The 14008-nt window shown below is 43.5% G+C and overlaps 1 protein-coding gene across 3 annotated transcripts in view; it reads left to right on the top strand.

Moving 5' to 3' along the window:
* Positions 1 to 14008, top strand: part of SHROOM2 (shroom family member 2) — a 311760-nt gene that overhangs the window by 262792 nt on the left and 34960 nt on the right. For all 3 annotated transcript variants that reach the window (XM_040338142.1, XM_040338141.1, XM_040338139.1), the window contains exon 8: positions 12569 to 13111. In XM_040338142.1, the coding sequence (XP_040194076.1) occupies positions 12569 to 13111 (543 nt within the window). The remainder of the gene's footprint in view (positions 1 to 12568; positions 13112 to 14008) is intronic.

Here is a 14008-nt window from a genome sequence, read left to right as displayed (position 1 = left end):
AAGATGGAAAAGGATAAAAAAAAGATATCCAAACCTTAGGCCCCATACACACGATAGAATCCATCCGCAGATAAATCCCAGCAAATGGGTTTCTGCGGATAGATTCTATGGTGTGTACACGCCAGCGGATCTCTTTCCGCGGAGAAATCTCCTCTGGAATGGATTCCAGCAGATCGAATATTTGTTGTGCTGCACAACATATCCATCTGCTGGAATCCATTCCAACGGATGGATCCGCTCGTCTGTACAGACTTACCGGATCCATCCGTCCAAAGGGATTCCCCGCACGCGTCGTAATGATTTGACGCATGCGTGGAATTCCTTATATGACAGCGTCGCGCCCGTCGCCGCGTCATAATCGCGGCGACGGCGCGACACGTCATCGGCAGAGGATTTCCGCGCGGATTTCAATGGGATGGTGTGTACACTCCATCCCATCGAAATCAGCGGATTTCTTTGAGAGGATTTATCCGTGGAAACGGTCCGCTGGACCGTATCTGCGGATAAATCCTCTCGTGTGTATGGGGCCTAGAATATGCCAGTGAGTACTGTTTAATAACTTATTAAGAAATTGAAAATTAGTGGCTTTTTTGATACCAAGCCATGGTCAGGTATTTTTGTGGAACTTGTACAGTAAAGGCTTCTTGCTGGCAACTTGACATTGCAGCTCTTTTTTGTTCACATGTCATCGTATTGTGCTTCTTAAAAACAACCACACCATCGTTTTCCAGAGCAGTCTGTATTTCTCCTGGGGGTTCCTGTGGGTTTGTCTTTGTATCCTGAACAGTTTCTGTGGCAGTTGTGGCTAAAATCTTTCTTTATCTACCTGACCTTGACTTGGTATCAAGAGATCCCTAATTGTTGCACTTCTTAAGTGATTGAACAGTACTGAATGGCATTTTCAAGGCTTTATGTATCTTTTTATATCCTTTTCTATCTTTGTATAGTTTCATTACCTTGTTACACAGGTCTTTTGACTGTTCTTTTCAACCTCCTCATGGCTCAGTGTCTAACCTGCTTAGTGTATCCATGTGAGAGCTAACAAACTCATTGACTATTTATACACAGACACCAATTGTGATTTAAAAAGCCACAAATGTGGAAAATAAACCTTTAATTGCCACTTTAACCTGTGTGTGCCACCTTCTGGGCCTGTAACAAGGCCAAACATTCCAGGGTATTTAAACTTTTGATCAGGGTCATTTGGGTAGTTTCTGTTGTCGTTATGATTTTAAGAAAAGTAAACGCAGTTGATTGATAATAAATGGCTTTGGCCAAACACAAACCATGAGTGAAATAAAAACATTTGTGTTATTCATATTCTCTGAAAAATGTCCAAGAAGTCATAAATGCTGCCAGGGTATGTAAGCTTATGAGCACAACTGTGTGTGTATATATTAAAAGTCTACACACCCCTGTTAAAATGTCAGGTTTTTCCGATGTAAAAAATGAGACAAAGATAAACAATTTCAAAACTTTTCCACCTTTTAATGTGACCTATTAACTGTACGACTCAATTGGAAAACAAACAAATCTGGTAATGTCAGCATCATGCTTTGGGGCTGTTTTTCTTAAAGTGGAGTTCCATCCATTTTTTTATGTTTGTCTGTGCTGCATGCTCTAATCTCATAGTGTTCAGAATGGACAATTTTTATTTAATTTGTTGCTTGTAAATACCTTTATTCTGTAGTCCTTCATTACTTCCTCCTCCTTATTTGCCTAGGCTATTTGCAAGGGTTTCTGGGATAGGCATCATGTTTCCCAGTAGTCCTTGCAAACCTGACTGAAACCTATTACATTGCTTGTGCACTGAGCATGTGCGAGATATGCAAAGCTGAAATCCAGGAAGTCATACAGTCTGGCTTCATGATGCCCACACTTAAGATGGCCACAGTGTATTTCTAGATTATAAACTATCTAAATGCTGTAACAACCTAACAAAACAGACCTTAGTTTACAGACTAACTTTACTAGAATACATTAAGCTTGTGTATTACAGGGGTATTTATATTTAAAAAGTGAAATTGTGGGTGGAACTCCCCTTTAAGCTGGAACAGGGGGGGGGCCTTAGTCAAGGTAGAAGGAATTATCAACAGTTCCAAATACCAGTGTATATTGGCACAAAACGTTCAGGCTTTTGCTAGAAAGCTGAACATTAAGAGGGATTTCATCATTCAGCATAACGACCCAAAGCAGACATCCAAATCAACAAAGGAATAGCTTCACCAGAAGATTAAAGTTTTGGAATGGCCCACCCAGAGGCCAGACCTGAATCCGAGTGCAAATCTGTTGGGTGATCTGAAGAGGGCTGTGCACAGAAAATTACCGATTTGGAGTGTTTTTGCAAAGAAGAGTGGGCAAATATTGCCAAGTCAAGATGTGTCATGCTCATAGACTCATACCCAAAAAGACTGAGTGCTGTAATAAAATTAAAAGGCGCGTTGGCAAAGTATTACCGTATTTATCGGCCTATACCGCGCTCTTTTTTGCCCTGAAAATCAGGGCAAAATCGTGGGTGCGCGATATACGCCGATACCCGCTTCCGGTGCTGTGTTTGAACCACTGCGCCGGCATATACCGAGCGCAGTACACTCGGGTATAGTCGGGCAGGCTCGGCTCCTCTCGTGGTCACGTCCTGTACGTCCTTTACGCGAGAGGAGCCAAGCCTGCCCGACTATACCCGAGTGTACTGCGCTCGATATATGTCGGCGCAGTGGTTCAAACACAGCGCGGGGATCGAGCGGAGAGGACACCACGATGACCGGACGAGGCCGCCAATGGACGCGATGGACGACGGGCAAGACATCGACGAGGGGCATCCAAACTGTAAGTATTTTTTTTTTTCCCCAGGAATTTTCCTTCAAGTTCGGAGGTGCGCGCAATGCGCCGGGGCGCGTTATAGCAAGATAAATACGGTAGTTTAAGGGTGTGCACAGTTATGCAACCATTTTATTCATTTATTTATTTATTTTACTCCCCCCCACTTAAAATATTTCAGTTGTTTGTTCAACTGAGTTGTAAAGTTTATAGGTCACATTAAAGGTGGAAAAAGTTCTGAAATTATTTATCTTTGTCTCATTTGTTCACCAAAACCTGACATTTTAATGGGTGTGTAGACTTTTTATATCCACATATATATATATATATATATATATATATATATATATATATATATATATTATATATTAAGTATAACAGTATGCTTTTGAGAGAGAGCACTAGGCAAGTGATGGGTTTTTACACAAGCAATAAATGGCACGAGTCCAGCAATGCCTCCATTGCCCAGCTTGTACATTAGCTGAAGATGACTCGCTAACATCTCTAAAAAATGTGGTCACTGGAAAATATTGTAGTGGAGTTTAGGTCTGCCACTACCCATGTGCTAGGTTCCCCACTACAACAGTCCCACTCTCTGGTTTGAAATCTTTTGGGGTTTAGGGGAACACCTGACACTTCAATAATGCAGTGTGTGGTGTCTGAAGAGTTGCGGTTGAACAGGGCCAAGGAGTGCTCTTAGCCATACTGCCCATATCAGTATGTTCTGTAATTGCCGTGATCTTTTTGGGGGAAACCAAGAGATTCACAGCAGTGGCCATGAGCACTAATAGAATCAGACACCCATAGGTGTCTGTCAAACAGAGGAGCTAGGAAGTGTGGTTTCCGTTTCCGGGGGGAGTGGTCTGAGTATGGAGGAGTGAGGAGGAATGTGAGGAGCCCCTAGCGCGATCCCTGCATGCACCCGACAGCTGACCGACAGTGGATTGAAGCGTGCACCTCAGAGCAACCTAGTGAGAGCGGCCAGTATTTGCATAGGGCGCGCTGTGGCTAAGCAGACCGTCCGTCCCAGTGAGGGCAGCCCGCATCGGCACATGTCGCGTCGCGGAAGACGACCCGGAAGGAATACTCGAGCACCAAGCATACAAGCTCACTCATACATTACCCGCTATCTTAGGGCGAAGACGGACGCTGCGCTGCAGTCTGCTGCGGACGCCGGGAATACCACCAGCACGAGAGACCTGCAGGAGACGGCAGCTGCTGGAAATACGATGGCGTGTGGAAGAGACTCTCTACCAGAGGTATCATCTCCAGCGGCGGCGGTGACACCCACACAGAACAGAGGTATGTCCAGGGGGAGAGATTTCTCCACGGAAGCAGAGACTAACAAGCTGCGGGTGACAGAGGTATGTCTGGGTTATAATAATATGCTCCCACAGCTACATGAGATACAGGTGGAGAAGGGACAAGAGACCAGAACTGATATGGAGCAGCTAAGAGCACTTATACAGGCTCTCCCCACAAAGGAGGACATACAGACTCTGACTAAAGGTATTATGGGTGCACTGAGAGAGGAAATTGAGGAAGTTCGTGCTGGGGTAGCAAAGGCTGAGCTTAAAGCTACAAACTTAGAAGAACTAAATTGCAGACTGGAGCAGAGAATGGGGAATATGGAAGAGGAGCTCGTGAGACAGCACCAACAGTTGGCTATGATACAGCTACATTCTGAGGAGGCTGAGGACAGAAGTAGGCGGAATAACATCCGAATTAAGGGGGTCCCTGAAAATTTGGAGGGTCCCGCTCTGAGAGAGGCGGCCATGTCCATATTTAACCAAATCCTGAATAACCCTGCTGATACACCAAATGAACTGGACCGGGTCCATAAAGTCCCTACTCTTCGTTCCCCAGCCCAAGGAGGCCCTAGGGATGTGGTGTGTAGAGTACATTTCTTCAGGGTAAAGGAAGACATAATGCGAGCTGCATGGAATGAGGGAGTGATAAAGTGGGAGGGTGTTGACATACAGGTCTATCCGGATCTATGTAGGCTCACAAAATGGAGAAGACGAATGTTAAAACCTTTGTTGGAATACATACGCCTTAAAGAAGCTACATACCGATGGGGATACCCCCTGGCAGTGATCGTAAAAAAGGCAGGGCAGAACTTCAATCTAAGGTCCCCCGCACAACTAACAGAACTTTTTCAGTTCCTGGGAACAGATTCTATTGAAGTCCCAAATTGGTTAGAATCACCCATACTGTTGGATCGATACTAGCTCTAAAAGATAAAGGGGGCTGGGGATCGTAACAATGGGCCTATGGGAAGATAAGAGGAGAAACCCCTATGGAAAGGGAGAAGAGAAGTGGATGGCTCTTGGACATCTTACCCCCATATGCTTTTTTTTTTTTTTTTTTAGGGGGTCTGAACTAGATTGTCGGGACTTTGCCTGTGTTTTTTTTTTTTTTTTTTTTTTTAATTAGTGTTTTTTTTTTCTTGGGGGGGGGGGAGGGTGGAGAGGGATCCAGAATAATGCTGTGTACCGGTCAAATACAGGTAGATACAAGTGAAAGTGAAAGTGAAAATGGAATGAGGGGCTAAGGTCCAAACAAGATGTCTGGGAGAGATAGGCGGGGGCCACTCCCCCCTCCTCCCCCCCCCTTTTTTTTTTTTTCGGAGGGAAGCATGGGGGAGCGAAAAAGTAGAGGAAAATGTTAGACTGACCTCCCATTAAGGGGCGCTCTGGTGCCATAAAGATTAGTAGAAGATCAAATGCCCCATCTGAGGCCTAAGAGGGGGGGGGTAATAGGAGTGTATATTTCTTTTTTTTTTTTTTTTTTTTTTTTAGGGGAGGGGGGGATGTGTGTGGTTTGTCGGTCATCCTAGGGTGGGAAACAAGGGGGGGTCAAAGGTTTGTGGAGAAAGAGGGGGAGGGGAGAGTTGGGGGGGGGGTGGGGGTAGGTTAAATAGCACCATAGGGGTATAAAGGGTTTATAAAACAAGGGTTACACAAAAGGGATATTAAAATAAACTCAAATATAATCACAAGGATAAATGGGGCCTTTTTGTGCTCCCCTATTATGTGTGTATTGTGTTGCTTTTTTTATTTTTTTTTTTATTTTTTTGTGGTGAGATAAGGCAAGTTTTTAAGCCTCCACCAAAAACACATCGGAGTGAAAGCATGGACACAGGGATAGTAGAGATAGGGAATAGATAGGATATAGGGGTAAAAGGGGCTTGGGCCGAAGTGGGGCTGGGAAGGGGAGGGAAGGGGGGGAATTAAAAGGTCTGAAGGATTGAAGGCCAAGCTCTCAGACGGTAGTAAAATATCTGTGTTTTTTTTTTTTTTTTTATTACTTTTTCTTTTTCTTATGATGTTGTATAATAATATACCCTGGAACTGTACCTCTTAATGAGGGCTAAGAATAAGATAGAATAAGGTAGAAACAGGGATTTAAGCTATGATGCACGATGCCGATGAGGAAATGCTTATAGAAATTTATATATGCTAGAAGAAGCTAATATGTCAGAAGGATGAGATGCAAAATGTATATTTTCCCTTAACAGCATATAGGAATTTTTTTTTTTTTTTTTTTTTTTTTTTTTTTTTTGAGGGGGGGTGGGTAGGGATTGGACCCTGAAAGGAGGAGGAGGGGAGGAAAGGCATATATACTTTTTTTTCCTTGTTCTCTATGTTTGCCTTTTTCTCTCTTCCTCCCCCTCCCTCTTCCCTCTATGTTTCCCCTTTTTTTTTTTTTTTTTTTTTGGGGGGCACGCTTTGTGGAATCTAGGGGCGGAGATTGTCAGAGGGGGGTCTTCTGAATAATGGGGTATCTCTAAAGCGGGGGTGAAGAGATACATGGTTAATATAAGGTCAATGTGAAATGAATAAGGGGGTGCGCGCGGGCAAACGCGGGGGAGCTCCTGACGCGTTGTCCTCGCTCTTTTCTGCACATACACTCTCCCCACCAAAAACGCCTCTCCTCCAGTTGGAGGAAGACCGGAGGCGTTAAATAAAGGGAAAGGGAATTTATTTTTTTATTTATTTATTTATTTTTTTCCCCTTTCCCTGGGGTTTTTTTTTTGTTTTTGTTTTTTTTTTTTCCTTTTCCCGTCCCGTCCAGGTCCAACAGCGATCCGCCCCCAGAGTAGCGGGGGATCGCGGGTTGGAGCTGCGGGGGAGGGGAAAGGAAGGGAAATTACTCGGGCACTGGGGCGTGTGACCAGTCCTCGAGACACGGGGAATAGGGGTAGGGGGTTTTTTTTTTTTTTTCTTCTCTGTGTTTCTGTCTAAAATTGGGGTCGCGGCCTTTCTCTCTCCCCCTTCTCCCCTCCCCTTCTCCCCGATATTTTTGGGTCCCCTTGTGAGGTTAAAGGGTAATCCCCTACACTAGAGCAGAAAGATGACAAAAATGGATATAATTAATTTTACATCATATAATGTCAAGGGCTTAAATAGCCCAGAAAAACGTACTAAATTAATGGCAGAACTCAGCAGGATTAAGGCACAAGTAACTTTTTTACAAGAGACCCATTTTCGAAAAGATAAAATACCCAGACTGGGAAATCAAAGTTTTCCGATTGTATACCATGGTGCCTCGCAGACATCTAAGGCGAATGGGGTGGCAATCTTGCTCTCAAAACAAATGATTTGGAAAGAATCAAATGTAATTACGGACGATGTAGGCCGGATGCTAATTGTAAAAGGGGAGTTAGGGAATCAAAAAGTTACTCTGGTGAACTTATATTTACCCAATGAAGACCCTACAGTTGCACTGGAAAAATATCTGGAAGTGGTACAACAACATAAAGAGGGGTTCCTTATCATGGGGGGTGATTTAAATATAGCATTAGACCCAGTGATAGATGTATCAAAGGGAGTGTCTCATATCTCCAACACAAAATTACGGAAAGCAAGGTGTCTATTGAAAGAAACTCAGGTAATAGATAGCTGGAGGATGACCCATCCGTATGATAAGGATTACAGTTTTTTTTCTGCAAAACACAAGACATACACAAGGATAGATTATGTCTTTATAGATCAGAACATTCTTTCAAGACTACGAGGAGCAGCAATAGGGTCTTTTACGATATCCGATCATGCGCCAACCAATTGCAGTACAGAATGGGGAGAAAGGGGGCCACGAGAATGGAATTGGAGAGTCAATGAGACACTCTAAAAAGACCCGGACTATGAGAAGCAGATAGCTCGGGAATTAGACAATTTCTTCTCTACTAACGACTCAGATGAAACACTGCCTATGAATATTTGGGAAACACATAAATGCTACCTAAGAGGGGTGCTAATCTCACTGGGAGCACATAGAAAACGTAATCTGAGTGCTAAACTGGACAGCCTGCTGGGGGAAATCCAACTTCTGGAAACAGCACATAAGAAATTACAGACACATCAGACAGGGGAGAAGTTGGCGGGCCTGCGGGAAAAATTAAATCTTATGTTAACGGACAAAGCAAAAGCCAAATTAAGTAGGTGTAAAAGAACTTTTTACGAATTCGGGAATAAACCCAGCAGGTTACTGGCGAACGCACTTAGAGATACGAGATCCCGCAACCAGATCGAAAAAATCAGAACGCAGGAGAATGTGCTGGTGAGTTCAACGCAGCAAATAGCTGAAGCATTTAGAGTCTATTATTTAAACCTATATAATTTGGAGAGGCAGGATGGAAGAATTAATACTTCAGAAAGGGAGGAAAGGGCCAAGGAATATCTAGTGTCTTCAAAGATGCCAAAGATACCTACAGAAGAAGCAGAGAAGATAGATGGCCCGATCACAGTCGAAGAATTTCTGGGAGCCTTAGGAGCATTAAAAGCGGGAAAGGCGCCGGGTCCTGATGGTTACACCTTGCGGTATTACAAAATTTTTGCGGAAAAACTGGCGCCTAGGTTCGTCGCGGCTTTTAATTCGATCCGCGAAGGACAGAGGATGCCAGCGGAAACCTTAATGGCCGAGATCGTAGTGATTCCCAAGGATGGGAAAGATCCCGCCGAGTGTTCAAGTTATCGGCCAATATCCTTGCTAGACGTCGATTTAAAAATTCTGGCGAAGATACTGGCAGATAGACTGTTGACGTATGTCCCCGCACTGATACACCCGGATCAAGTGGGTTTCACCCCGGGCAGAGAAGGTAGAGAGAATACCCAAAGGATAATAAGCACAATATATTTAGCACAACAACGTCACCAGTCTGTAGTTTTGATATCCGCTGATGCGGAAAAAGCCTTTGACAGGGTGGAATGGGGATATCTAAAAGCCATGCTATCACATATTGGTTTGGGGAAGGGCTTACTGAACTGGATCACAAGCCTATACTCCTGCCCATCGGCAAGAGTGAGGATTAATGAGAAAAAATCAGATCCCTTCCCTATCCATAATGGAACCCGACAGGGATGCCCCCTATCCCCAATTATATTTATTCTTTCTTTGGAGCCCTTTTTAAGAACTATTAGAGCAAACAGTGATATAAGGGGTATACGGGTTGGGGAAGACGACTATAAGGTGGCAGCTTATGCTGATGATCTACTGTTCACATTAACGTCCCCGATAACATCGCTCCCCTGCTTATTAGCAGAGATAAAAAGATATGGAAAAATATCCAATTTTAAAGTTAATTACAACAAATCGGAAGCAATGGGAGTTGAGGTGAACAGTGGATTACGGCATCAACTGGCCGGTAGCTTCTCTTTCAGATGGACAGATTCCCATGTGGAATATTTAGGGACGAAGATACCAAGGAAATTGGGCAGGATCTTTGAATTAAATTTTCTACCCCTAATAAAACAAATAAAGTTAGACTTACTAAAATGGGATAAAGAAACATTCTCATGGTTTGGCCGAATAAATATAATAAAAATGAATACGATGCCACGGCTAATCTATCTATTGCAGACCCTTCCCATAACATTGCCGATGGGATTCCTGAGAGACATACGAGCGAAGTTTATGAAGTTCATTTGGGCTGGAAAACCGGCCAGAGTCCGGAGAAATATATTGACTCTACCCAAAGATAAAGGAGGAGTGGGCCTCCCAGATCCAATGGGGTACTATGAGGCCTCTCATCTAGCATGAGTAGTGGACTGGTGCACACAACAGGATGACAAACCCTGGGTCAATCTGGAACAAGAAGCCAGCAGTATCCCTATAGAAGGTCTGGCGTGGTTGGGGGAGAATAAGATACCTCAGAGTGCAAAGAAACATCCGACGATAAAGGCTACACTTAGAGCTATCAGACGGGTGTGTAAGAATACGAATCTGGTGAAATGTACCGGCCCTATGACACCTATCCTAGGAAACCCGAGCTTTGTGCCAGGGTTAAAAGACCGATATTTCAATAACTTGAGAAGGAAGGGAGCCTGTAGGCTGATACATTTCATGAGAGAGAATCACGTAATGCAGAACGAAGATTTAGAACTGGTATATGGGGAAGACATAGACATATGGAGACGTAATCAGTTGAGAACGTTTTTAGGATCTCTGAAGATCCACGAGGTAGAAATAGGGACCCCGTCTAAATTTGAGGAAATCTGTCTAAAAAAAGAACCATCGAGACATATGCTATCATATATGTATACTTTATTGATCGAATCAAAGGCGCCACAAGAGCTTGTTTTCATACAGGCATGGGAAAGGGATCTGGGCATCAAGTTTTCAGATACTCAGAAAAATAAGATCTTTGCATTTATACATAAAGCCTCAATCGCATCGAGGTACCAGGAGGGGGGATATAAAGTTATGACAAGGTGGTACAGGACACCAACAATACTAAATCGTTTTTTTCCCAATACGTCTAAAATTTGCTGGAGATGTCAGAAAGAGGAGGGTACCATGGTACACATATTTTGGGAATGTCTGGTGATAAGAGAATTCTGGAGGATGGTCTCGGAGACAATCCGGGAAATTACCGGGATAGACTTAGGAGACAGACCTGCGGCGTTCTTGTTACTCGACATTCCCATATCAATGGAAAACTATAAACAATCCCTATTACGTCACCTGATAACAGCCGCAAAGGCGTGTATACCTGTCCTATGGAAGAGTACCGCCTCCCCAACAAAACTGCAATGGCTTAGCAGAATAAATGAGATACAGATGATGGAAAACCTCACAATGGGAATACAGGAACGAGAGGAGACTTATTGGAGGACCTGGACTCCATATATTGAATATAGGGAGCGGAGTTTATAGGGGGGGAAAAGGGGGAGAGACCAGGGACAGATGCATTCCTTTTTTTTTTTTTTTTTTTTTTTTTTTTTTTTTTTTTTTCGTTTTTCTTTGGGGGGGGAGGGAGGGAGGATCTTGGGTGGGTGATTAATATCTCCTCGGGCTCAGAACACCCTTCCGAGGATAGCAGACGAAAATAGCGGGTTCATCAAGGATAGGGGACCTGGGCCAGTATAGAGGAGATTAGAAATGTAATAGGAGGCTGTAATATAGAGATTATGAGATGTTAAGGTGAAGATTTCAATGAATGTTATAAGGCTGTAATATAGAGTTTATGAGATGTTAAGGTGAAGATCTCAATGAATGTAATAACGATGAAGAGATTGTAAAAGCTGTACCTATTTGTTTCATGTCTGTGGAAGGAACAGAGGAAAAGAGAAAAGAGATATATAAAATAAAGAATTATAAAAAAAAAAAACAGAGGAGCTAGTCCCCCCCACACCTAAATAACTGGTTAGCTTTAAAATTGTAGTCTTCAATTTTACATTTACAGCATTATCATTGGCCCGGATTCAGAGAGCAATTGCACCTGCGTAACCATAGTTACGCAGCGCAATTGCTTACTTGCGCCGGCGTAACGAATGCTCCTGATTCAGGAACCTCGTTACGCCGACTGCAGCCTAAGATATGCGTGGCATAAGGCTCTTATGCCCGCATATCTTAGGCTGCATTCTTGCGATGGCCGCTAGGTGGCGTTCCCGTTGTGCTCAGCGTATAGTATGCAAATTGCATACTAACGCCGATTCACAACGTTACCCGAGCCCTGCGTACGCAGTTTACGTCGTTTGCGTACGGCGGTTTTCGCGTAAGGCTGCCCCTGCTATTAGCAGGGGCAGCCAATGTTACGTATTCCCGTCGTTCCCGCGTCGCGAAATTTGAACTTTACATAGTTTGCGTAAGTGATTCGTGAATGGCGCTGGACGCCAGTCACGTTCACTTTGAAGCAAATGACGTCCTTGCGACGTCATTTGCCGCAATGCACGTCGGGAAAGTTTCCCGACGGAGCATGCGCTCTACGATCGGCGCGGGAACGCGCCTAATTTAAATGATTCCCGCCCCCTTCGGGATCATTTAAATTGCGCGCGCTTACGCCGGGCAATTTTAAAGAGCACACACGCAATTTGCGGAGCTACTTACTGCTCCGTGAATCGCGGGTAGCGCAGTAAATTTGCAGGGGGGCAGGGCAAAAACGGTGCCCTGCGCCTACGTAAAAAATGCATAAATGTTACTGAATCTACCCCAGTGTGTATAATGGCAGAGCTGTCCTTTGCTTGACCCATTTTTTTATTTTTTTTCCCCAGTGGTTTTTGCTATTTGTATGTTCAGAAGGAAAGTTGAGCTGGAAGCATGGTGCCTTATATTTTTGCTATCCATCCATGTAATTTTACAAAACAAAACGTAGCATTTAGATCTTAACTGTAGTTTATCTGATATTGTGGATGACTTTCTAAATCCAGTGTTTGCATGGAAATTGCAAAATGATAGTTCTTTTTATAAATACCTTTTCCAGTTTTGTAAAGAAACGCAAACAGAATAACACGTTGTTTTGTGTTTTTAGGATTGAAAGAGTGATAGACAACACTACAGTGAAGATGGTCCCCATCAAGATTGTTCATTCTGAAAGTCATGCAGAGAAGGAAAGCAGGAATAACTTGCTGAGTGCAATTGAGCCTTCTGCCTTACACACTGCTGTTGGTAAAGATCAGCTTAAGACTCTCAGCATCTCCGAACAATCCTATTCTCGCTTTTGTGCTTACACAAGGCAAGGGCAGGATCCAGAAGAACAGTGCAAAATAACAGACGGTCAACCAGTCCTGGAACCCTCTGAAAACATAAGAGAGGGAGCAGTGTCTTCTCTTCTAAGTAGTAACTCCAAGAGCAAGGACTTGATTTATGCAGACTTGAAATCAGAAGAACTGGTAAGAGAAATAGTAGGTAAAGACAAGTCTCTTGCAGACATTTTAGATCCTAACACCAAAATGATGACAACAATGGACCTCATGGAAGGAATATTCACAAAGGATGAAAATCTCCTAGAAGAAGCCCAACAACGCAGAAAGCTGTATCCAAAGGTTCCTTCTCCAAGACCTCCGGAAGAAAAGTATGTACATTAAATGGCTTCAATGGTGTGGTGCATTTGAAAAAGCTTATTTGGTTAAATGTCAGTGGTCATGTAGTGAAAACAATTGGCTTTATTTTTTAATAATGGAATAATAATAAGATTACAATTAAAATATATATAATTTTATGTGCACTTACACAGTTAACCCAGATTGTTACACTTTATATACAATCTTCCAAGATACACTAAATGGGCAAGAGTATGTGGGCACCCCTCCAAACTGAGTTAAAGTGGAGTTCCACCCTGAAAAAAAATTACACAAAAATGCGGCAAAAAAATCGAAAAAAAATTTATAAAAAAAAAAGAAAATACAATTTTTACTTAACCAAAATACCGGTTGCTATGCGGATGTTCCTAATCTGCCTCTTCCTTATCCACGGTGGGTCTTCTTCCGCATCCTCCTCGTGTTGTCTTCTGGTAAATGGGGTGTGTGCCTTCTGGGAACTATGTGTAATCCCAGAGAACAGCCGCCCATTCACAAATCGTCGCAAGACTCGCGCATGCGCAGTAGGAAACGGGCAGTGAAGCTGCAAGGCTTCACTGCTTGCTTCCCTTAGTGAGGATGGCGGCACGGGTCCTGCAATGATCGAGGGGGCCATAATCGTGGGAGCCTAGGACAGGTAAGTGTCCTTATTAAAAGTCAGCAGCTACAGTGTTTGTAGCTGCTGACTTAAAAAAATTGCGGGTGAAATCCCGCTTTAAAGCGATTGTAAAGTTTTTTTTTTTTTTAAATAACAAACATGTTATACTTGCCTGCCCTGTGTAATGTTTTTGCACAGAGCAGCCCAGATCCTCCTCTTCTTGGGTCCCTCTTCGACGCTCCTGGCCCCTCCCTCTTGTTAAGTGCCCCCACAGCGCAGTAGGGTTCCCGGCGTG

Source organism: Rana temporaria, chromosome 2, assembly GCF_905171775.1.
Source record: "Rana temporaria chromosome 2, aRanTem1.1, whole genome shotgun sequence".
Lineage (NCBI taxonomy): Eukaryota > Metazoa > Chordata > Amphibia > Anura > Ranidae > Rana > Rana temporaria.
Note: the sequence above shows the minus strand (reverse complement) of the source record. Positions and strands in the feature narration are given on the sequence as shown.